The 25,378-nt window shown below is 32.7% G+C and overlaps 4 protein-coding genes across 4 annotated transcripts; 2 read left to right on the top strand and 2 right to left on the bottom strand.

Annotated features, from left to right (window-relative positions):
• Positions 1–106: 106 nt before the first annotated feature.
• On the bottom strand, positions 107–2,661 carry LOC122584182 (cytochrome b-c1 complex subunit 9, mitochondrial-like). Its single transcript, XM_043756411.1, has 3 exons — positions 2,447–2,661; positions 998–1,045; positions 107–357 (listed from the first exon to the last, which is right to left on the bottom strand). The coding sequence occupies exons 1-3, from the start codon at positions 2,567–2,569 to the stop codon at positions 310–312; spliced, it is 219 nt and encodes a 72-aa protein (XP_043612346.1). The 5' UTR covers positions 2,570–2,661; the 3' UTR covers positions 107–309.
• Positions 2,662–6,640: 3,979 nt separating this feature from the next.
• On the top strand, positions 6,641–8,573 carry LOC122581335 (ferredoxin, root R-B1-like). Its single transcript, XM_043753554.1, has 2 exons — positions 6,641–6,753; positions 7,973–8,573. Exon 2 carries the CDS (start codon positions 7,979–7,981, stop codon positions 8,438–8,440), a length of 462 nt encoding a protein of 153 aa, XP_043609489.1. The 5' UTR covers positions 6,641–6,753; positions 7,973–7,978; the 3' UTR covers positions 8,441–8,573.
• Positions 8,574–9,564: 991 nt separating this feature from the next.
• On the bottom strand, positions 9,565–14,950 carry LOC122595642. Its single transcript, XM_043768054.1, has 5 exons — positions 14,764–14,950; positions 12,388–12,885; positions 12,032–12,163; positions 10,393–11,114; positions 9,565–10,267 (listed from the first exon to the last, which is right to left on the bottom strand). The coding sequence occupies exons 1-5, from the start codon at positions 14,948–14,950 to the stop codon at positions 9,635–9,637; spliced, it is 2,172 nt and encodes a 723-aa protein (XP_043623989.1). The 3' UTR covers positions 9,565–9,634.
• A 6,100-nt stretch (positions 14,951–21,050) lies between these two features.
• LOC122578705 (glucan endo-1,3-beta-glucosidase 14) lies at positions 21,051–24,046 on the top strand. Its single transcript, XM_043750726.1, has 4 exons — positions 21,051–21,235; positions 21,931–22,961; positions 23,038–23,164; positions 23,811–24,046. The coding sequence occupies exons 1-3, from the start codon at positions 21,193–21,195 to the stop codon at positions 23,092–23,094; spliced, it is 1,131 nt and encodes a 376-aa protein (XP_043606661.1). The 5' UTR covers positions 21,051–21,192; the 3' UTR covers positions 23,095–23,164; positions 23,811–24,046.
• Positions 24,047–25,378: the final 1,332 nt, after the last annotated feature.

Raw genomic sequence — 25,378 nt, 5'->3', positions numbered from 1 at the left:
TGCTGTTGACTTTCCTTTGTATCGATCCCAACCCTTTGTATTTTCTCATCCAGCCAAAATCATATAATATGCAAAAATCATTTAGATATTGCAACTACTTGGGGAATTTCAGAAAGATCAAAATTGAAACAATAATAGGAAATGACTTCTCTGCGAAGTTTAAGGATCTAGTTCTGGGAAGTTCACAACCAGTTTGACCCACGAAAAATTCATCAACACTTATTATCAAGACCCATATAAGCTTGTCCTTTCAAATATCCCAAAAAGGGAGCAGAAACAATTGCATATGATGATAAAGACATGGCCGCTTCATTCCGCTGGCCTCTGACCCAAAACAGAAATGTCCTCGTACCGTTTCTGCTCAAAAACAACAATATGTTAAGAGATAGCTCATATACAGAACTGGAGAAGACAAGACTGCTAGAACAATATGCAATACCATTCAATAAATTATAAATTCATTAACCCCATTAACATTTCCATACTGAGTGCAAATTTTGCATCTAGGCAAAGTCGCAAACATTATCTTATGATATAGAACAAACCAAGACCATCACTAGTTATAAAAGATAAAAGAAAAAGGAATATCATTCAGTTAAGTATTAAGAAGGACAAAGAAAATAGGAATCATTAAACAACTTATGCGTAAAGATTGAAATGAAAAAGCGGAAAATTGTCCCTACGACTCTGAATAACTCAACTAGCCATCTTAGGGAACTCTTCTCTTATTAGCTTCATCGAAATCGTATAGAAACAGCGGAAACCATGATCACTACTTATGCATTGTGTAACATACTAACACTTTACACAAGTTGCAAACGATAAAGCACGCTGGCTTATCACTCCCTTGCTGCAGTTTTTCTACATTATAACAGTCCAAATTGGACTCTTCAACATATAGAGAAGTGTAGAGAGTGTGGGGGGTGATCGGGCACATTTTAGGTTGGAAAACAAGAGAAATCACAAAACATTTTATACAAAAAAAGCAGGACATTACCCCAACATTGTTGTTCTCCCAGAGTTTATGAACTCCGTAATCAACTGCCTGAAACACAAAATCAGTATACATGCATCAGATTACGCATTTGCTTATCTCAATAAGTCAATTATAGAGCGGTAACACAAACTGATTAAAACAACAATTTCTTTACAAGTCTATGTCAATAAACTAAGGTAATAAGCAAAAAGACTAGGAATCTGAGTCCATTGTAATGCCAAATCGCCGAATCGGTCTATACCTCTCTTCTCTTAAGATACCTTATTTTACTAATCATCAACCAACAATCGATAACATAACTTCAACAGTCAAACACAGTGCTTCGATTTAACCAATACATATAGATTTTAGGTAACATATAGATCCTACATTTGGTAAATTATACAAAATGGCTTTAACCCCTGTAAACTCCAAAGCAACAAAACTGGAAGATATTGGCTGGCACCTTGATGGCAGGTCAACTACTACAAAAGGGACTCATAAGTCTGTATTCTATACTATCACATACGCTAAACATCATTGTAGAACTAAGGAATCAATCGCCTCAAGAGACCATGCAAATAACTTGCATTAATAAATTGAGGAAAAATTGAGCTTCCCCTCCCAAGATTGAGCTCAAAAAAAAAAAAAGTTGCTCCTTAAATAGTTTCACAGGCTGGGCTAAAAAGTATGTATATATTTTGGCAATTATAGAGTCGGGGCCGATTAGTTATTTGGAAATGAGCATAAATTCCTTCATACTTGGCTTGTTGCTATTCTTATGATGATTATTTGTTATATGGTTGCTATCGTCTATGTATTGTCGAACTTGTGATATAGTATGCTAGGCGCATGTCGCTATTCTTCCCTACCCTTAATGTATCCCGGGGATACTGAGCAGATAGGTAGATCTTCTATACCTTTTTTTTTCGGCCGACAGGTATGAGAACTGAACTCTTTACACTTTCCTACTACTTCTTCTGGCCGGAGGTCCTTATGAAAGCAGTCTCTCTACGACTCTACCTTTTGGTAGGGGTAAGACTGTCTACAGCTCACCTCCCCCATACCCTACTTAGGGATTGGGTCTTGTTGTTGTTGTTGTTGGCTTGTTACCACCCTAATCTGTAGTGTCTAGACTAGACGATGCCATTTTCAAGGGTTGATAATGAAAAGTTATATATATATATATATATATATATATATATATATATATATATATTATATATTGCATGATATATATTCCGCTTCAATCATGTCATAAATCAATTGCTCGTTGGTTTCTACAAATTAACTATGAAATATAAAGCTATAAATAAATCCACACTACAAACTCGATCAGATCTATATATATATATATTGACAATATAATAAGGCTAACAATTTATTATTGAAAAATATGTATATATGTTATAAGAAAAAAGAATATATGTATCATATAAATGAGGAAAAGAAAGAGAATGGATAACCGACCCGTTCACCAGCGAAAGCACCGGCGATGACGAAAGTGACGTAGACAGAGTTACGGCGCATAAGGACTTTGTAAAGTCCTTCGAACAACCCTCCGCTTTTCCGAGCTGCTGCTGCTGAACTCATTTCTAATGTCTCCTTTTTGTTTGTTTGATGGATGAAATGATTGGGGGCTTTCCGGTGGCTTTTTTGGGTTTCCTCTGACTGATTTCATTTCAGAATATATTTATATGCTCAGTTATTTAGTACCTGGATCCGGGTCAATACCTATATGGGTTGTACCCGACTTATTTATAGGCTGTTGACTTAATGGAATATATAAAGTACTATTTTTAATAAGCTTTTAATGATAATCCTTATGTCTGTGATTATCATTTTAAAAAAACAAAAAAAAATCAAAAAACCATTTTAAAAAATGGAAAATTGCCAAAAAAGTATAAACTGATATTCATTTTTTTAAAAAATAAACAGCCCAATACTAAAAAAGAGTGTAAATTTCAGTTAATTAAAAAAGAGTGTAAATTTCAGTTAATTATTTTCTGAACAGTATTATCGAGATGCGGGGTAAAATGACATGATATATATAAAACTAGTTGAACTACTGGCAACGAAGCTTTTACGTGTTTTTCACAAGTTTTGTGCGTGCTTTAAAAACTTATATCAAATGCACGCAGTATATAGCATAAGTTTTGCTTATTTTATATATTTTATATTAACATCACCATTTTTACATTATCAAATTTATTCATTTCATTTTAGGTTATTAGTGTGTAATACGTATATATTTGTGAAGAAAAGGATAAAATCTCAAATTTAAAGATATTAGAGAGAGAATTTTTAAATAACCAAAGTTGCCCAAAAATATATATTTTTAACCAAAATGGATCGGAAGATTGTTTTTGGTCCAAAAGTGAGGTTGTAGTTGATGGGCCAAGTTTGGCCGTTTCAAAAAAAGAAAAGAAAAGTGAAAAGCACATACAGTTTTGTAAAACAAACAGGATAAAGATCTTATAAAGCCTATGAAGTTAGAGAACATCTTGACCTGTTATCTAAATTTTAACCTTTGATTTTAATTTAACAGTTCAGATACTAACTTTATCTATAAAATTGGATTTTAACTTTAAAAATTCTCAATCCAAACACTAAAGGTTTAAAGTCGTGTGCCACCGCCCTTATCTAGTTCCACCCACTGTCCTAGAAAAAGAAAATCTACTTCCACCCATAGTAATATATACTTCTAGATTTCCATTTTTTTCACATCCAACTTTAACTTCCCAAGCGGTTTTCCTTTCGCTTACTTCCACCTCCTAATCTTTTTTTTTTTTTGATTGACTCAATAGATAATACTCCGTAATAAGTTTTTTTTCTTTGTTTCATTTACTTTTAACATGTTGTTTGACGTACGCATTCGAGGTTTCATTGATGATTTTGACATAAGTTTAAGGTGAACTAGTGAAATACGACCCCCCCCCCCTTTTTCCGTTTTTTAACAGTAGATGTTTGTTCGTGGCTACCAGAATCTGGCTACCATTGTTTGGATAGAGGGATCAACGGTATTTTGTCCGATCATATTAACAACAAAGAAGGAGATAAAATATGAAGCTATGCAGTTGATGTTGACCCGGTTGGCAATGGAATTGAAATTGTTGGTTGGATGGAAAACTATCTTGAGAATGATTGATTGACAGTCACAGAAGACGTTGTTTTTTATCTGCAGTTATTCATGTTGATTGTCACCTACGTTGGTTAATCGGTGTTTATTTTTGGTGAGGGTTGTTCCAGGTGGCGACGAGCCCACGGAAAAATCATGTGTAAGTTAACTTACACATATGTAAGTTACACACGTGTAAGTAAGTTAACTTACACATGATTTTTCTAGTAGGTCCGTCGCCAGAAAGTCTTAGTGTTTTTACAAAAAAGTCTTGTATATCGTAGTAGATCATGATGGTGTACAAAAATCAATGGTCCTAGTTGTTCCTAAAATAAAAGGTGGTCTCAAATAACTTACATGGAGACATATACTTACATTAAAATAACTTATATGAACTCATATAAACAAATTAACATATTATTTAAACTATTTTCATATAACATAATAATACGATATATAAAATGAAGCTATTTTTTCCGATTAATAAAGTTGATGCTAATGTGGTGGTTGTTGCTCACAGGGAGTCGATCTTTAAAGTTTAAAAAAGAGTTAAGTACTTTTTTCGTCCTTTGGTTTATCGTTTTATCACTTTTCGTTTTTGTCGTTAACGTTTGGCTAAAATCATCTCCGTGGTTTGCATTTCGTCCTTAGATCCGTTAACCCAGGGACATTTATGTCTTTTTATCCATCTTAAGTGCAAAATTCGTCCTTATGGTTTGTCGTTTTTGCATTTTCCATCCTTACAATTAACAAACCTCCAAACAAAAATTTAATCAAAAACCAAAACAAACTCAAATCAAAAACCTATATATACATACATATGAAGATGTAATTTAACACTGGCGGTACGACTAATTTAATTTATTTTATTTTATTTTATTTTATAAAAATGTTATAAAATTTACTATAACTTAACTATATTGTCAAAATATAATTATTATCCACTCAAAAATAGTACCAAATAAGTACTTTATTATAAAATATAAGTTTTAAAGTTCACAAATTAAAAAAAAAATAACAGTAAAATATTATAAATTTAATTTTTAAAAAAGTTCTAAAAATAAAAAATGAGAATACCGAAACGGTAATGCCGAAAAATATAAAAAATGTTAGAAATAGTTGTACCGGAGTAGCACCCTGATACCGGTATTGTCGGTAACACCGATCGGTATATACCTGTATTTAAAAATTATATGTACGTGTTTGCATTTGAAGGTGATTGAGTAGATTCTCATATATATATATATATGTGTGTGTGTGTGTGTGTATATATATATATAGGTTTTTTTTTTTGTTTGGATAAGTTGTTACCATTATTTAATTATTTTTTGTTAATGGAGATGATAAAAAATGCAAAAAAGAGAAACCATAGGAACGATTTTTGCACTTAAATGGGTAAAAAGATGAAAATGTCCCTCACGTGACTTGCATGTGAGGGGGTTAACTGCAAAGTTATAACGACAGGGACGAAATACAAACCACGGGGATGATTTTAGCCAAAAGTTAACGGCGATGACGAAAAGTGATAAAATGATAAACCATATGGACGAAAAAGTACTTCACTCTTTTAAAGAACGTCACCTTCGATCTTTATTTCCATATTTACAAAATAGTTTTTTCTCTTTTAATATCGTAGCACCCATTTTTTAGATTCATTGAAATAAATTAAAATTAAGAGTGTGACTTGTATTGAAATTGATTACAAAGTCATCGAAAATTTCTTCTTCCGTCAGTTGGAATATCGCCCGCAATGGCAACAGTGACGAACATAAGTTCAATGAATGAAATCAAAATTCGATGACAAAAGTTGTGAGAAACATTCGGAAAAGTGAGTCCACCAGGCACCGTCTTCCTTTTTGTTATATATGAGTAATTGATTTTGACCAAATTCACTTGATATCCTCCCAGTTTGACCTGTTATGTACGAGGAGTATTTTCAATTTACCCAATTAGACTCGTTCTAATATTTTCATGTATTCCGGACTAGCCTAAAATTATAGAATAAATGTCTATGATCACTCAGTCGAATACAAACGGGTTAACATCGTCGACTTTGATAATAACATACACTAGTTGTCATCGATGAAGCCACCAACACTCACCGCCATAACCACATCGTGACTACTGTTATAACTGGCGCATCGTCCAAACATTCATTTAGTATTTCAATTTAAAATAATCATAAGATGCTACTTTTATTGATTTTTTTTTCCTCCATTAAATTAATATATTAATTATACTATCTTTATACTATTTTCTTATAATTATTAAAATCATTTACAATAACCACTATAGAACATTATTATATTTTATGTTAAACGCAACCCTTAAGGCGGCATTTGACGTGCATAAAAAATTTGTATATTTCCATATTAAAAATTTATCACTGAATTTTATGGTAACTGTACAACTATTTAATATACCTTAACTACAGTCCTAAAGAATGTATTTAACAAAACCTTTTTATTTATACAAAACATTTCGAATCGTGTGTGCAAATTGAGTTCTAGCATATTCCAGATGTATATACATTAAAAAACTGAAAAATAAACTAATTGGCCACTACTAGTAATAAACCTCATATTTGTTGCTTTTTCGCTTAAACCCCTGTGTGACTTCTCATTCTCTCGATTCTTCCGACGCATCCCGTGAATCATCTGTAAGATTCTTCACTAACTCATTTTTCTTTCTTTCTATTTCACCCTTTTAGTTATAATAATAGTTGATTGATTGTAATTTGTAACCAGTAAATAAAAGATTCAGTTACAGAGTTTCTTGTGGTTTCCCTCATTTTTTCTTATATAATAATAAATAGTAATAATTATACATTTAATTATCTCAAAATTCATGTTTTTTGGATGGATCTTTCTGGGCGTGCCACATATTTTATTTCCAATTTATTTCTTAATAGTTGTGATTTGCGTATAGATATAAAAAAATAATAATAATAAAGGCCAGCACCGCTTCATCTGGATGAAAAATAGCTAATAAAAGATTATGGATTGTGTATATGACATAGTAATAATAATCTTACTTAGAAACATAATAAAAACAGCTTCTTAAATAAAAACACAGATGTAGTCAATTTTAATAGCCATTAAGTAAGTCTCAATAAAGGCGAAAACCTTGCTTTATCTATTATTGTAAGCTATTCGGGTAAATTGCATAAGAAGGTGACCAACTTTCATTTCGTCCAGTTCCAGAAGAATCATCTGAACTTGATTGAGGGGGTCTTTGGGGTTTTGCTTATTCAAGTGCTTTCCTGCTTATTGTCACAAAATAAACGATGCAAAACACACTCTGCTTATCTGCTACTTACGAGTATTTTAGTAGAAATAAGTAGACGAAAACAAAGTAAACACACCCTGAATCTGCAACTTGAGACCATCACTTGTATAGGTTGTTCAAACCAACTTCTTTTCTGGTCTGGCTATCCGTATATGCCAGACCATGCATGAACCAATGAGTTTCCAAAGTTCATCTTGGTCACAAACCGTTCATTCGTTTCAAACGTGACATCTGATGTACCCGTTACCTTGACTATATTGACCTTTTTTTTCTCATGTGAAGCTTGTCTGGTGCCTGAAAAATGAAAACTAGTTAACCTTTAAGATACCCAAAGATAAGACTTTTTGAAAGTTTGAGCTTTATGTTTAAGCGTAATAATGTTTCTTAGCACAAAGAGAGAACAACCCCAAGTTAGTTGCTTTCTTATACAATTATTCTTTAATTACATGTAGGACAATCTGCAATATTACTGGGTTTGCGCTTGCTACCTTAGAATTTAAACATTTGGTTCTAAACTTTACGTGGTGCCAATCAGTTATTGAGCCTGTATTATATGTTGAGGCGTCTGAATATGTAATTTCTTTTGTTAGGTTACCATGTCGTCTCTTGGACTTCCTACCCAATGTATGTTTGGTAGTGCACCCCAAAAGTCAACCCGTCCAGTGGCTAATGCTATTCTAAAGCCACCATTCTGTCTTCCGTCGGTAAAAAGCATCAGAAAATCCTTTGGGTTAAATACTAGTTCTTTCAGCACAACCGCCATGGCTACATACAAGGTCAAGCTCATTGGACCAAACGGTGAAGAGAATGAGTTTGATGCACCTGATGATTCCTACATTCTTGACTCAGCCGAGAGTGCTGGGATTGAACTCCCATATTCGTGCAGGGCTGGTGCATGTTCCACCTGTGCTGGAAAGATGGTTGCAGGTTCTGTTGACCAATCTGACGGATCGTTCCTTGATGATAACCAAATGAAGGAAGGTTACGTGTTGACTTGTGTTTCTTACCCGACTTCAGATTGTGTGATTCATACTCACAAAGAAGGGGATCTTTATTGAGTTTGGCTTTGTTGTCTAGATTTGAAATTGTGTTTTTTGTTTTGATCACCAGAAGTTAGCTTGTGCCATACTGCCATTTACAATACTAGTGAACTTTCAAGAAAATAAAATTTCTTGTTTATTGATGGATAAATTGGTGTTGATGATGTGGTTGGCCTGTCTATTTTGTTTCAGGAAATAAATTGATATTTACCAAGTTCTTTTGGTGCATGTTGGGCCAACAAGGCAACAAATGAACCTTTTGCATTGGGCTATAAGAAATTAAGAACATGTTCATTTCACCATCAGAGTATCAGAAATAATGCCTTTCTTTTTCTTCGTAAGTCGTAACTAATCAACTTTTAGTTACACCCTACATTTATTTAATTAAAAAGTAACATTTCATTAATAGTTGCAATAAAAATACGTTAAAATAAAAAATTACACTAATTTAAAATACATAAACAAAAGATACATGCTAATAAAGTAATAGTATGATATTTTTAGATATTGTTGTTTCTTCAAACATGCTCCTTAAGGTCTCGATGAATGGTAGAGATGTGTTTCTGGGTTGTTTAGTTGTGAGATACCCTGAATTCCTGGTTCATGTATTTCGGTAAAGGTTCATTGTGAAATTTTAGTCCGCTAATAAAAATATGGCTAAATGTTCTTTGAGTGTTTAATTATGAATGAAATAATGATGCCTGTATAGTGATCTAGGGGTAATAAAAACAAAAAAAATAACCATTGTTTTTTTTTTAAATTCAATTTTAGATGCTTCGTTTAAATCAACGGTCAGAGAGATTGTACATCATGGAGGTCGGCGATAGTCACCGTTGAACCGGTGGTAGCCGTCCCACCACCGACCTCCTTAGTGGTTTACCGAGGGGGTCGTGGTGACCGGCTTGTTATTGATGGTCCAACTACTGTATAAGTATTTTGATTCATATCATTGAGGCCCTGGAAAGACATATTGTATTCAGATATTTCCTGGATATATGGTCAGTAAACTAAAATTTGAAACATTAAATATAGAATAAAGATACATTGATGGGATAATATCCCATTGCTGTGGAAGTCAATAAAAAACAATGCTTAAAGAATATACGGAGTATTACCTTTTGAAAAACACTATCATCCCCATACAATTTACAACCATCTTATAAAGAAAATCTTGCAACTAGCCCACTAAAATCAGAAAGTGATTGAGAATGGTTAAGCCTTCTTGGGTTCACAGAAAAGAACTTCTTTAGCAGGCTTAAAGAGGTACTTAGAACCATATGTTGACCGAAATACATCAACTAATAGATGATATTGCAGGGCAACATAAAGGAGGACCGGCAAGAAAGCAAACGCACAGATAAAGATGGGCATCCATTTAACCTCCTTCTGGTATAGTACGACAAAGCTGAAGCTAAAAGCAATCATCATGGTGGTTATAGAGAGGAAAAGAGTAGCTAGGCCTAACATGAGCTTTTTGGGTAACGATTCCACAAAATCTCGTTCAGCATAACGGGAAGTGAGGATGGATAAGAAGGTGAGTATGGAAGCTGATGATAAGAACAATGATATTGCATCTGTGACTACAAAGACCTTGAAGCTTCGTTCCCGATAGTAGATAGGGAGACCATCATTTTGATCGTATCCACCAGGAACCGTAAAAGCTGCAGCAAATACTATCGTGGCAATAAGAGCTGCAACAACCATACATTGATTTGCAGTTTCTTTCATCCATTTCTCACCTTCTGTAATTAGAGTAGCATGTTCCTTGGTAAATAACTTATGCGGAGTTAGACCATCTTTGTTCTTCTGCTCTCTATAAGAAGGACGCATCATAGACTCTACTTCCTACAACACGCACAACAATAGTTATAGACTACCAACCTTGTAGCTATATATATATATATACACACTATATCATTGTGAAAGTTCTAAAGGAAGCAAGAATTGGAGAGGATAGTATAAGCATGTACCTTAAACCATAATAGTTCTCGTTGCATCTGTAAAGCAGCCCCTGACACATCCTCGAGTCGGCTTTTCTGGGCACACAATCCAGCTAAATGCAACATATTGTTACCGTTTTCATCTTTGCGAAAAGTGATCAAATCTTTCACCGAGCCTATCTCATACATCAGGTTGTAAATACCCTCACGACGATGTCTGACAGCAACATGAAATATAGTTTGATTGTTCTCATTTACCTTGTTTATCAGATCATGATATTGACGAATGAGCTCAATAACAAATTCTGTGTTGCCCTTTTCTGTAGCAACAAACATTACATCGGAAGAGGATGCCATCCATGGTTTTTCATTTTGATTGCTAAGTATTGTGACAACGGGCTCTCTTATTAGGTTCTGGCTTTTAACAAGCATTTTGGTGGTATGTTCAAATATGAGTTCTTGTAGTTTCAGAGCTTGACCTTCCTTTGCAGAAGCTTGCTGCCCTTTCATTATGTAGTGGGTCTCAACATTCATGTTCGCAATATGTTCAGAAATGAGTTTCTGCAATTGCAAAACTTGATCTACATTTCCAGAATCGATCTTATGGTTTTGGTTAATCCTTCGATCCGTACTCTTATGATGAGATGTCCCTCTGAGTATATCATCAATTTCAGCCTTAGGCTTTTTGGCAATGTTTCCCCAAACTATTCTCAATAACTGCAATGCTTCACTATCACTTTCAGGAAGAAAAGCTGAAAGTAACAATCATACAATGACTCAATTTTAAATCAATGAGGGAAAACGCAGAAAGTATTCCACAAGACAATTAACCAAATTGACGATATTGTTAGTGGTACTAGGACAGATCCCTGCCCAACAGCTGGTCTAATGCATTTTCATTTACTCTGATTCTTACTATTGATGGACCGAAATTGGTTGCACTGGGACAGATCCCTGCCCAACAACTGAATGAATACTCTGACTTTTACTATTGATGCACTGGAACTTGGGTGTATCCGAACATAAAAGTTAGGTCCATCAAGGTCCCAATCCATTGATATTAAATGCCCATTTTGGATGGGTACTCATGGAGACACGAGGAAACACGAGGGTTGTTCCTGCCTTTCGTAGATAAGGGGCCCTTCTTTTAAACATGGGTTTTAATTAGGGTTGTAAACAAACCGAATGAACACAACCGTGACCTTATTCATCTTCGTTAAACTTAACGAACTGTTAGTGAACAAATATCCAAAAATAGAACTGTGTTCATGTTTGTTTGTGTTCATCAACAAACCACAAATTAACTAATATATAACGGGAAACTTTAAGATGTATATTAAACATTACAAAATATTCAACTTCTTAGAAAAAAGGATCAGTGGTTCTAAAAAGTAAGTCTATATCATACGAATATATAGATGCATGAACATATACGAAGAACTGTTAACGAACAAACTATCGAAGATTCACAAAAATAAATGAACACACGGGAGCTTTGTTCATGTTTGTTCATTTAACCAAAGAGACAAAATGTACTGTTCACGTTCTTTCATTTAATAATAGCTCATGAACGGTTCTTTCGTTAACTGCCTTATTTTTTTATCTCAAATGGATACTTATTTTGAGACGGCCTAAATATACTAAAGCATCAAGGATTGGAGTTGTTTACCTAAATTGATAGATCTCCTCACGATGTTAGATTTTTTACCAGAAAATGCATCAGGCTTTCGAGCCAAAGCTTCAAGCACAATCCCATTATCAGCAACTTCTGGGTGATCTTCTACTATTTTTAGTGCAATATCTAAAAAGATAGAGATATCGTTATGACAAAAAACAATCATCATACCACTGATTTTGAGGTCAGATTCTTTTTTGTTTGGAAGGCAAAAGAGGTTAGATGCATATAATAGTAGCAAACTGATAAATCAGAAGATAAACTTCAAAGTCGAATGCATATGATAACAAAGCTTGTATAACTCGATATGTTTCTGTGTAGTTTGCCATAAGTAATGGCTAAATGCTTACCGAACATATTGGCTTGGACACATTCTTGAAAAAGCAGACGAATCTGGCGAGATGTGAAAGTGTTATCGTTTAACTTTGTGGCTTGTTCATACAAATACTTCACCATCTCATAATTTCCACTCAAAGCAGCCACATACACTGGGAGTCTCCCTCCGCTGCCAGGGATTGTCAGCAAGGCCGTGTTCTTTTCCACCATGCACTTGACCATTGCAATGGTTCCATTTGCTGCTGCTACATATAGGGCAGTGTTCTTACTTTTATTTATAAGTGCCAAGTCATCCTTTTCCATAAAATCCACCAGATTTTTCACAAATGCCTCCACCTTTTTGCTTCTTTTTCCTGATACCGCCATGTGAAGTGCCGTGTCGTTTCGTTCAGTGATACTGTATCGTACATACCAAGGGTGCTTATCAAAAATGGCTTTAGCGGATCTCCAATCACTCCTAACAGATGCTTTATACAGAGGGACACACATGCTGAGGTAAACTTCTCTTTGTCCTGTAAAGTATAGTAGCTCCAATGCAAAGTTAATTTGCACATTAGAACCAATCGACGGTGAATAATTTGTGGGTTAATATGCCCTATATATTTTACTTTACAACAGTAATCATTTCCATGTTTTAACTTGATACCAATAACATAACTTCTGGTAACTGTACGTAAAGCTTATTAAGGAAACATGTAATGGCCCCTAGTTTTGTTAAATTAAATGAAACATGAAAGTAATAATTTTGGGTGTGTTACTTTGTACGTGTACGTACAGGTGAGAGGCAACATGTGCAACATATTGGAGATTGAAGAATATGAGTCTACCCATTTCAATTCCCATTTTGCAGAAGCATCAAGCATGTGAGACTTGAATGAGTTTCACCTTTAGCTAGGAATCTTAGTATTTCCGAACATGCCGTTTTTTCCCTAGTATTTCTCTTTAAGATATCATAGAGTTGGTTATACAAGACAGACAACTACTTGGTTCAATTTATACATACAACAAATTAAGGAGTGTCAGTATCTTATATCTGTGGTTTGACGGAAGCATAGATCAAAATCATTCCATTCTTTCAAAAAACACTTGGAAGAATACTCCTGTCCTCATATTTACAATCTTCATTACCATGTGTGCACATGTTAGGTGATTAGTTGTGATAACCTTGGGGAGCAAATGACATTCTGGATGACACCAGAAATTTGCTTTCAAGGCAGATTATTTCACAGCATAACTCTTTGATTTTTGGTGACTTTTCTTGTGTCTATCAACACTTAAAGATCACAACGGGTTTCATATGCTGGTTGGCAGCATGTCTTATGACTAGAAGGTCATTAACTAGCCACTGTATATTTTTGGGTCATGCTCGTGTGTCTTGGAAAACAAAGAAACAAGCTACTGTTTCAATTAAGTTCCTCTACTAAGGCTGAATACATATAGTAGCATAGCAGCCACGACTTGTGAATTTTTCTCCTTAAGGATCTACATATACCTGTTCAGCTACCTATTACTCTGTTTTGTAATAACAAGTCTGCTCAACAAGTTGATGCCAATCCATGTTATCATTTGGACTGAACAAAGCACCTTGACATTGACTGTCATTTTACAGAGAGAAAAAGTTCAAGAAGGTTTCCACATGCTGCTTTCATTACTTCTCATCTACAACGTGACTAAAGCCCTCAATAGAGCCTCAGCATTCTTTCTTAAGTGACAGGTTCCTTCAACTTGAGAGGGGGATAAAGGTTTATACAAGTTGAAGTATCTATTTATTAAGTTATGAAACTATGATGAGGATGTAACGTTTGTAACTAGTGTGTACTTAAGATGTAACTTTATTTTAATTAGATGGTTGGAGTCAGTTAGGCCATCTCCAATGGGCATATACAAAATGCCCAAGCATACTGATCACCTCGGCAACACGTCAGCAAAGTACTATTCTAGCACAATGAATCAACACATTGAACTCATTTTACCTCCAACCCAACATATATTGAAACTCAATTTGCCAATGCCACGTCGTTCTCTATATTAAACCAAAAAAAAAAATATACTCCGTACTATATTAAAATATAAATAAACAAACATGCTTAAAAACTACTTTGCCCTTCAATTCGTTAGGGGCAAATCGATCAAGCATTTCGGCTGGCATCCTGAAGCTACCACCATGACATACCGATATCACATATTGTGGTTGGGGAAGACTAGCTATAATATATAGATACATCGAGTTTGTTACAGGTAATTACATAGTCTATAAGTAGATCTTGTACTTCTGTATTTCATTTTTAATGGAAAATATCAAAACATATAGCTAGCAAAAAAAAAAAAAAAACTTTGGATAGATAGTAAATTAAGAAGATGAGTACGTAGCTATATAGGTAGATACATACCGTTAAATAGATCTTGACGAGGTATATTGGAGGTGGGTGTTGATGATGTAGCATATGAAGAAGAAGCGACAGGAATAATAACATCCTCGTGTTGCGGCTGTGGAGGAGGAGTAGTAATCTCTTCATCGATTGAAGAGGAGGCAGCTGCTGCTGCTGCAGATGGCGGTGCAGTTGTAATTTGCTGCATCTGCGCATATCAGTCCACACCGTTTACGTACTATGTCTTATTTATTTTACGTGCAATTGAAGAAGAGGATATATTTGTTTTACAATATATAAGCAACCTATATATATATACCGTATAGACACATTTATATACATACTACGTACGACGCACCTCGATCTGGGAAACAAGTGAGTTACTTTTTCATTACCTTTTGTGAAACTCGTGTATGGTCGACAGGGAGGTGACAGAGAAATGAATTCTGGTTTTGGGCAAACCGGTTACGATTCTTTAAAGAATTTTGAACTTTTAGTTAAAATTTAAAATTGATTTTTAAATTTTCATTATTGATTGATTTTAATTTAATGGTCAAAATCTCTTAACTTTACCAATAAAGTTCAAATAAACTTTGTAAGATCTCAATCCGGTTATAATATTTTCAGATGTGTGGAGGGAAACTGGAAATCCAAACAAGAATCACATATTGACATGTGTATAGATGTAGCTTCGAGACCATTGACTTTTCGTAAAAAGACAAAACAACAAACTTGGTTTGCGACCAAACTTTACGCTAAAATAATACTCGTAATTAATTTTTTCTAAATATATACATATCTATTTACAAATCTACCATCTACCGATCTATATATAACAAAGTCTTAAATTCATTCTTAAACAAATAAGAACCTTTAGATAAATTACATCTTTAATTTATAACCATTAGATTAAATTTAATTATTTTATTTTTAATTAATGACAATATTAATACTTATACTTTATATAGTTTGTTAAAACATACCCTTAATTATATCAAGAAAAAGGAATGGGTATCTTTTTTATTACTAAATAGAATAGATGTTCCATTCCATCATCATAATAATATAAAAAAATTACATAGGAAGCCATAGATCAATCGATCGGTGTAATGCATATATAAGGGGGTGTTTGGTATGATGGAATGGAAAGGAGAGAAAGGGAATGGGAAAGACTTTCCTTGTTTGTTTGCGAAGAAGAAAGGGAATGAGAAAGGAGAATCAATTCCATTCTCTCAATTCTCTACAAATTCTCTACAAATTGTAGAGAATGAGTGAGAATGGAAAAAAAAATATATTTTTTTTGAAGATGTTATATGTAATAAATGTATTATTATTTAAAATTTTATTTTTTTTATATATATATTCATTCTCTGTGGGTACCAAACAACGGAATCCATTCTCTTTCCAAATACTCATTCTTTTTCTCACTAGTTTCATTCTCTATTACATTTACATTCTCTATTATTCCCTCCTACCAAACACCCCCTAGTTCATATGGTAATTGTATTATCAAAGCATTTACAATTATATCATATACATTATATTATACACATTAAAGTTTTTTAGATAATCTAATTATTATTTAACTAATATAACTAACTGTTTATTTATTATTAATAAAAGAAAAAAGCATGTCATTCACTATATTAGATAATAGATTAAACCCACACGTTTTGCGGGATAACCGAGAATATAATTAAAAAAAATATAATAACTGATAATTACATTACTATTCATCATTTATAATAATATAAAAAACTGTCAGATTCCGACTGATAGAAACAATAAAAATCCAATGTGGCAAAAAACTAAAATGACACATAGAAAAAAAAAACCACTCTTAGTTATATAGAGAGATTAGATTAGATACTTGATATATAATAGATTTTAGTTTGTGTCTAATACGTGGGCTTACAACTTTATCAATATTAGATATTAGTTTATTATGATTTAAAATTTAGCTTATAATTTTTATTAATAAAAAATTGATCTATATTATAAAACTTTAAATTTTATAGTGAAATATTTTTTAAAATATATTCATCGAAATTGTAAACTGTGACATACATAATGATGAATATTACAAAATCATATATGTCAATCAAAGTTGTAGATTGTGACATACTTAACGATATTTGAATATTAAAAAATTATAATAGGCTACTATCATTTTATTTGATTTATTGTTACACAAGGTGATATTACATTATTATTTTACACTTTTAAAAGTAATATCTTATTTTTAGATGAAACATATTCAAAATATTTCAATTAGAATAAAAAAAGGTAAATGGCTAGGAACTCTTTTATCTTATCGAGTAATTATTTTTCGCAAGCCAACGACCTTAAAATTCTGCCTATAAAGATTATTTTTTTTACATGCTTTAGTTTTCGTATTTGTGTCATGACAATTACTAAAAAGACTTTAAAAAAAAAGATAATAGTACAATTATTTTTAAAAACCTAATATATTTACATTATTCCAATTAGTTTGACTTTCTCACAAACTCATTTGACCCGACCCTTTTAAGAAACTCGAGACCCACAAATTTATTTCGTCGACATATTTAAATATAACTTTTCAATAGCTTTCTAACGACTATAAATATGTCTATATTTAGCTATTAAATCTTTTATTGATTTAATTTTAAGTATTTTGGATTTTATGTTCCAAAATGTGCACCAAAATCTAATTTTAAAGAATGGGTTGATATTAACCAAAATCTTTTGTGTTTGTTGGGCCAACAATAATGTACTACTGAAACTTTTGCGTTGGGCTTCATCATCATCTATTACTAGCCTACCAATCCTACCATCATCTTTTGTTTTTCTTCATTAGTCTTCAAATGTTAATATTTTGGACACCACCTCTTAAATATATGCAGTTAAACCACTACACTTAATTTTTTTTAATGCAAATTCCACCTATAATTGATGTAAAGATTGGTGCAAGTTTATTTATTTTTTGCTAGCTATTTTCTGGTCTCAGTACCGATTGATATACCGATTCCAAAAATTATTAAAACTAGGTATCGTTTCTAAAACCGATTGTGATTCGGTACCTTTTTTCAGAAGCGAAATCGGGACTAGATAGGGATTTGCACTTTTGGCTCATACCTATTTGTAACAACAATTCGCTTGAAGCTGCTTGGCATGAAATTCAAAAACATGATATATATCTGTTAATCGTTTGATGGTAGAATGGGAGTTGCCGAGCTCCTTACTCAGCATGGACGAAGCTGGCTAGAAGATACTTAATTTATTTTATAACCCTACTGCATAAGAATTAATGTAAAAATGTAGGTCATATTGTTTTGTTTGCTAGATTAGCTTGTTTATGTATAGATGAACATGGCATATATGTGAACTAGCTTGTTTATGTAGTCACATTACTTGTCTTCAATTCTTCACATTATTTGTACTCAATTTGTTGACGTTGTTATAAAATTTGTACTCAACCCGTTGATGTTGTTCTAAAATTTATCAAGGTAACCATTTATCCAAAAATATTACTGTATACAGTTGTATACTTGTATATGGTATAGTAAAACTGTAAAAGTTTTTTGTGTGACCACATTGATTAAAGTTTGAATGAATATACCCGTTAAAAAGGAACCGACCTTTTGGTGAATAGAATGTCAATTGTCGGGCCCCTAATATCATTAACACAGTGTTGTCCTATTGAGATCCGTGTCACCTTTCGTCATCACATTTTTCATTTCTCACATTAGTACCTTAGACTATTTGTAACCGTTCATTCTTTCACCTACATTTTTTTTTTCACATCAACATTACGTTCTTATTTCTTTCACCTTCTACTTTTTCCCTTAAACATTCACCTATCATTTGGTCCCCATTATTATTTAATCAAAAAAGAAACTAAACCAACTATATGTGTATCTTCATTAGAAACAAAACAAAGTAACATTATTTGGTCCCCACATATATGTTATCTTCGCTAGAAACAAAACAAATATAATAAAAAGCAATCGGTGATCAGTTTGACCGATGGACACATCACCGACCTATCACCTCCATGTCCGTAACAGTTCACCGACTTTTCACCTTTTGTGTTCACCTACTGTTACCATTGGTCTTACTATCCATTTATTTGCAGATTTTGCTCGATCGTTTAAGATTATATTTTCTATTTTTGGTGAATCTGCTCGATAAATTTAAGAATAATGGAGGTTAATTTAAATATCGATGTATTAATTTTTAGATAGTATCATATCGGATGACTATCATTTTCTATTGATATCATATTTTCGCTTAAACCACAAAACTAATTATTATCCTAATTATTATCCTAATCATTATCAATTTCAAACTAACCAACAGTCACATATAAATCATCACATTATGCATAATGACATGATAACAATATTTAGCCCGTCAATCGTTTGGAGAAGGTTTTTCTCCTGATTATTGATGACAAGATCAATATATAGTTATGTTCGTGGAAGTTATTCGAATGTTGAATTTATTTGAGAATATCTTGAAATACGATAACAAAACAAAATCAAACTGGGGATAGTTGGTTTGACATTCGAAGCCACAAAATAAAATCAAAATGTGTGGATAGAAAATTCTCTGGTCTAAGAAAATATAGCAAATGAAATATAGTATTACAAATAAAAAGGCACACACAAAAAATAAAAAAATCAACTATATCATAAAAAAGAAGTTCAAACAAAACAATGAAATTTCACATATTCCAAAAACCATAGCTTATTATGAGAAAATTGCAATTTTGTGTGAAATTGTCTCAAATTAAAGGTCACATATAATTAAAATAATTATATGCACACTTTTAAGTATATTAATACCAGATAGTTGACCGGGTTACAAAATAAACTTATACATATATCGCATATTAAGATATACATTTTATAGCACATCAAAATAAAGTTTAATATGTAATCGAGGATAATATTAAAACAACTCTTAACACTTCGAATTTGATATATATTCATGTTATCAATACTCGGCCCACCCTGAAATCGACCCGGGAAAACCGAGTTAGGGTTGTGAAATCTTGACCCATTCACCCGTGAACCTGCCAATCATATTTTTTTAGGTCAGTTTCATGTTCATACTTTGGATTAACATGTATACTCATGAGCCTGAAAGTATATCATATTTATAAATTATTTAATAGGTGAACTCACCCACCCATCCCCCTGACAACCCTTAACCTATATGACCCAATATCAAATTGTCAACCACCATCCCATATGACCTAAAATAAATCCATCAACCAAATTAACCTGCAAACCCGATTTTTTTACCTGGTCAACAAACAATAAATTTAAACTTAAAAGTTCACAAAATGTAGATGAGCTTTTTTTCTTATCAAAGTTGATTTTTGCAGTTAAATAAATTGCAAGTATTTTTTTTGTCGATTATGAAAGTGATTGACGGTTTAAAATCCTTAAAAAAATTATAAAAGAATGTAAAGTCGATAGTTAATATTATATATATATATATGGGCCCCATATTTTGTATAAAAAATTAAGTTGTGAGTGTTTATTATCCAAATTGACGTGACACAATTTCACATTCACTTTTCTCATATATATATATATACATGAATAATAATAGTAATATCTTTATATGACTAACAAAACCAGATTTAGAGAATATGGTGAAACATCAATGTAAAAATACAAGATCTTTCTCATCTTGTATATCTATATAACTAAAAGAGGATATATTTTTTTCTATGTGGTATTTTTAGTTTTTTGGCACATAGGATTTTAATGAAGTGTCATTTTTTCCTTTAAATTACTATATTTATGTTGCGGGTACTTACTCTCGTCATATTATTTATATGGTTGAAAATTTTTGGTAACGATGGTTACTTACAACTTAGAGGTATCTATTTTACAAACTAATACAGTAATATGGTGTTTGTCTTTGCGTATGCTAGATTGCTAGCACGAGTATCATATATTTTTGTTGTCTAATTGCTTTTTTTTTGGTATTTTGAACTTTTGGTTATCTGTATTGTAGTTATTTTATAAATGTTATATTGTTTAATTAGGTTTAACTAAAATTGTAAATAATCTTAGAAATATACTAGCTTGATAAATAAGTTTTCATATTATACTACTCTAGAAAAAAAAAAAAGTCTAACAGTGCTATATTCAGATATATCGAGTAATTTAATTAATTTTGTACAGTAGTCACATCATCACAATTTAAGTAATTAATTATACTTTTAGTTTAATTTAATGTATGTATGGGATCCTTAATATAAGACAAAAAATATAAAAATAGAATTAACACACACATATGATATGACATACACAGTTTACTAGTTTAGCAGTGTATATAAAGCTATCTCCCATTGAATTTCAACCGCCTATTACATTCTACAAATCTACACCGGTCGCCGTAGAAAATTTTTCCGACGGCGGTGGAAGGAAGCTGTAAATTTGTATACTAATGGCTACCATCTTCTATACACTTGTGCTCCTCATTTTCTCAAGTAATTATCTTCTTTTATATTTCACCAGTTTTAAATTTCAAGATTTCTTGAAAACTTGAAACTTTTATAATAGAATTGTGTGCTTCGTGACATAATCATGTTTAAATTTTCCTAAATTTAGGCATATGACTTAGGTTGATTAATCATTTTCCTAAATTTATATCAAGATTCAACATTTATTTACCTTTTGCTTTCTGTCACATCTATATGCATATTTATCCATGTACATTTGAATCAAAACTAGTCATCCTTGATAACCCAAATAGGAAAAAAATATTATCTGTTTATTTATATCATTGAATCTAAAGTTCATTAATTTGAATGCAAAATGATGTACTAGTTCATAAATTTTGAAAAGATTTGAGTTTTCAATATATTTCCAAAAGGGGTTTTGAATCTAATGTGGCTAGGCAAATCCAAGGCTTATTAGCATTGAAGCCTTGAATTCAATTTGTATGGCATTAATTTGGATAAAAAAAAAAAAGTTGATTAATTGCATAAAGTTAACAGATATCTGAAAATCTAACAACTTTCCAAAAGGGGTTTTGAATCTGCAGTCATAATCATTATAAAAATGCAAACTTTATTTAATATTTATTTTCTATTATCATTTGGTTGTGTTCATTCATGCATTTAAAATCTTGGATCTAGATTCATGGAAATAATCAAACTTTCTTGGATTTGATGTCATCCAGATTCATTTCTTGGTACATACAGCCTTGGAGTTGGGATAAATTATGGACAGATAGGCAACAATCTCCCCTCTCCATCGCGTGTATCGATTCTTCTTGGATCTTTAAACATTAGCAGAGTAAAGTTATACGATGCAGACCCGAATGTACTAACAGCATTTGCGAATACAAATGTTGAGTTCATTATAGGTTTGGGGAATGAGTACCTTCAAAAAATGCAAGATCCCCAACAAGCCCAAATCTGGATTCAACAAAAGGTACAGCCTTATATTGCACAAACTAGAATCACATGTATAACTGTAGGAAATGAGGTTTTAGGAGGTGTAGATCCTCAATTACCGGCGTATCTTGTTCCTGCCATGAAAGCAATGTATCAAGCTTTAGTTAACTTAGGATTAAGCTCACAAGTCTATGTGACAACCGCTCATTCACTTCAAATCTTGAAAACGTCTTTCCCTCCTTCATCTGGTGCGTTTCGTGATGATTTAATTCAGTATATTCAACCCATTCTTGCATTTCACGCGCAGTCTAATTCTCCTTTTTTGATTAATGCCTACCCTTATTTTGCATATAAAAGTGACCCGAAAAATGTTCAAATTGAATACTTGCTTTTTGAGCCAAATTCGGGGAGTGTGGATCCAGGTACAAATTTAAAGTATGATAATATGTTGTATGCTCAAATTGATGCGGTTTATTCTGGTATGAAAGCATTGGGTCATAGTGACGTTCAAGTTAGGATATCCGAGACTGGGTGGCCTTCAAAAGGTGATGTGGATGAGCCGGGGGCAACAGTTCAGAACGCAGGGATTTACAATAGAAATTTGTTGCAAAGGATGCAACAAGGTCAAGGAACGCCCGCTCACCCTTCACAACACATTGACATTTACGTCTTTGCCCTTTTTAATGAGAATATGAAGCCCGGTCCAACGTCTGAGAGGAACTATGGGCTGTATTACCCTGATGGCACTCCAGTTTATAACCTTGGTGTTCAAGGATATCTTCCTCTTATTGATTATTCTTCTTCCAAGAAAAATGTAAGAAAACTGATACTTTTTTGCCTTTATGTTTCGTGTTTTTGATTTGCTTTTAACTAGATGTTTGCTCTTGCAGGCATTGTGTATCTTCAGGCTTATTGTATTGCTTCTTGGATCATTGCTTTTTGCTTAAACAGATGGATCGCTTAACTAACTTTGCAACGGAAAGTTCAAAAATTCCTGTAAAAGGACAGTCATTAGAGGTAATGTTCTACTTAATCTTAATTTGTCACATACTATACTCACATACTAGCTAGCAAGTCCAAAAGAACTAAACTGTTGTAGCCATTGACAATATTAGAATAGAAAAGTCTTTACATGTATACAGTCTTTATGTAAGTTATATGGCATAAAGTGATGACCCTTTTTGGTCACATAAGGTAGTCATAGAGTAGCATATCTTTTTGTAACCACTCATGCATATCCAAAAAATACAATATTTTTAGGAAGATATATTGTTGGAATCTCTAACCACCATGAGTTGATACATCATTTCTTTGTACTATATTGGGCTCACCTTAAGTACTATTTTGAACTGAACTTTTTATCTATAGAGAATTTCAACACCACCAGTAAATCCCCAGAATCATCCATTCTTTTAATCTAACTTTAGACAAAATTCTTATTGTCCAGGCTGAGTTACATCAAGTATAAGAAATTCAAGTTAAGTTTCACCTTTTTTGTCATCTTTTTCTTATAAGTGAAGACTCAAATGATAATATTGGTCATATAAACTTGTTTTATATGGAGTATAATCTATGTGGTTTCCTTCCGATAATATGTCTGGGATATATAGTTGACCTGCATGCTCAATGAACGTTATGATTAATAGACACTAGTACTTTTCAGGGAGAAGCGTTGTGTGGATACACTGAACTACGCGCAAGTACACCAAGCAGAATCACCGAAAACTTAACCACTGCGCCGCCAATGATCTTCGGACTCATTATCTTATTCTTAGCCTTAGCGAAAACATATATGTATAGCGCTTACCAACATGCATTTTGCATTAATCTCTTTTAAATATATATAGGAAAATTCATCAAAAATATTCATTAACAATAAAAGCTAAGAAAATTGTGAAATCTTTTCTATTTTATCTGGATTTCCATTAGTCATACTATATACGGAGCATTTAAATATGTTGAATAGTTATGTAGAGGGATATAATTTGATAACACATTGTTATCAGAGAGTAATGATAGATCCTTTTAACTTTTCTCCTAATAATCCTTCTAATATTTAACTTCATGTAAAATGCAATCTACTAATCTTCTCTTATATTTGCATCATTTGATTGTACCATGTGTCATGATCAAATTATTAGGATTAGTTAAGAGAATTAATAATTTTCCTTAGGATAATTTTCCATGAAATAAACATCCAAACAGAAACATAAATGTTTGGTTTTATAGTTCAATTGTTTTTCATTATCGTGTCACAAGCAGCCCACTCACGGATAATGTATATCAGCAGGAATCCACGTTAGGAAGATCCCATAAACATGGAAAAAAACCCTCGTTAGAATTGAACACTTTCTAGTTTTTTTGGTCCATTATCACACCATTAGGATGTTTCACTTGATCTAAGCTAATACAATACAATACAATGATGGCATGAGATAATTATGGTGTGGTACCACTAGTTTGGTTAATTATATTGTACATTAAGCAATGTTATTGTCAATTAATGGACTCCACAATTGTACGAAGTTGCTTTCTAGTTTCACCTTCATGATCAATTTATCATCTTCATGATTGGTTTCTGACGAAATGTGTACTTGTACTGTATATTGTATAAGCACTGAATGAACTTTTATCAACAATCATTAAAGCACATTTTTTGGGACCTCAAGCATTCATCACCATGTTTAACAAATTAAATGATCAATTAATTTGTAGCTTCAAGATTGTCCAACTCCAACATTAATATTTCATTTACCTTGGCAATTGTACATATCATCATGTGAATCAAATCTATAAAGAGTCTATAAGTAAAAATGCAATATGGTCTCTTATGGGTTGATAGCCCAGTGGCCACCGCCCCCTTTATAAGGTATCTAGGAGTCTGTAAGGCGTGAGTTCGAATCCTGGCGTAACTCAGTATTGGCGTGAGTTCGAATCCTGGCGTAACTCAGTATTTATTATTCCCACTTACTCTCTAGGGAAGTCACCAGGATGCCAATATGCAGTAGTGCGGCATGGTACTCAAAGGGTACAAGGGGCTAAGTGGTTCTCTTCCAATTACCATTTTTTTTATATAGTTAGACACTTTTTATGACCCATTGCATTTGTTTACAGCTTATGATTTCATCTACTATTATTATATTTATTATAAATATGTAGGGCGATCGAACTATCCATGTTGGTACTTTCATGGCCTATCATTTTTGTTTATAGCACCCACGCTAAAAACTA

The sequence above is a fragment of the Erigeron canadensis genome, chromosome 1, assembly GCF_010389155.1.
Source record: "Erigeron canadensis isolate Cc75 chromosome 1, C_canadensis_v1, whole genome shotgun sequence".
NCBI classification, from domain to species: Eukaryota; Viridiplantae; Streptophyta; class Magnoliopsida; order Asterales; family Asteraceae; genus Erigeron; species Erigeron canadensis.
This window is presented reverse-complemented; position numbering and strand designations above follow the sequence as displayed.

Coding starts and splice junctions, on each gene's coding strand:
- LOC122584182 (XM_043756411.1), bottom strand. CDS start 2,569: ATGAGTTCAGCAGCAGCAGCTCGGAAAAGCGGAGGGTTGTTCGAAGGA. Junction 1,046..2,446: donor GTGCTTTCGCTGGTGAACGG/GTCGGTTATCCA, acceptor TTTGTGTTTCAG/GCAGTTGATTACGGAGTTCA. Junction 358..997: donor GGGAGAACAACAATGTTGGG/GTAATGTCCTGC, acceptor GTTTTTGAGCAG/AAACGGTACGAGGACATTTC.
- LOC122578705 (XM_043750726.1), top strand. CDS start 21,193: ATGGCTACCATCTTCTATACACTTGTGCTCCTCATTTTCTCAA. Junction 21,236..21,930: donor TGTGCTCCTCATTTTCTCAA/GTAATTATCTTC, acceptor GATGTCATCCAG/ATTCATTTCTTGGTACATAC. Junction 22,962..23,037: donor ATTCTTCTTCCAAGAAAAAT/GTAAGAAAACTG, acceptor TTGCTCTTGCAG/GCATTGTGTATCTTCAGGCT.
- LOC122581335 (XM_043753554.1), top strand. CDS start 7,979: ATGTCGTCTCTTGGACTTCCTACCCAATGTATGTTTGGTAGTGCACCC.
- LOC122595642 (XM_043768054.1), bottom strand. CDS start 14,950: ATGCAGCAAATTACAACTGCACCGCCATCTGCAGCAGCAGCAGCTGCC. Junction 12,886..14,763: donor TCGTCAAGATCTATTTAACG/GTATGTATCTAC, acceptor TATACTTTACAG/GACAAAGAGAAGTTTACCTC. Junction 11,115..12,031: donor GAGGAGATCTATCAATTTAG/GTAAACAACTCC, acceptor TGTTACTTTCAG/CTTTTCTTCCTGAAAGTGAT.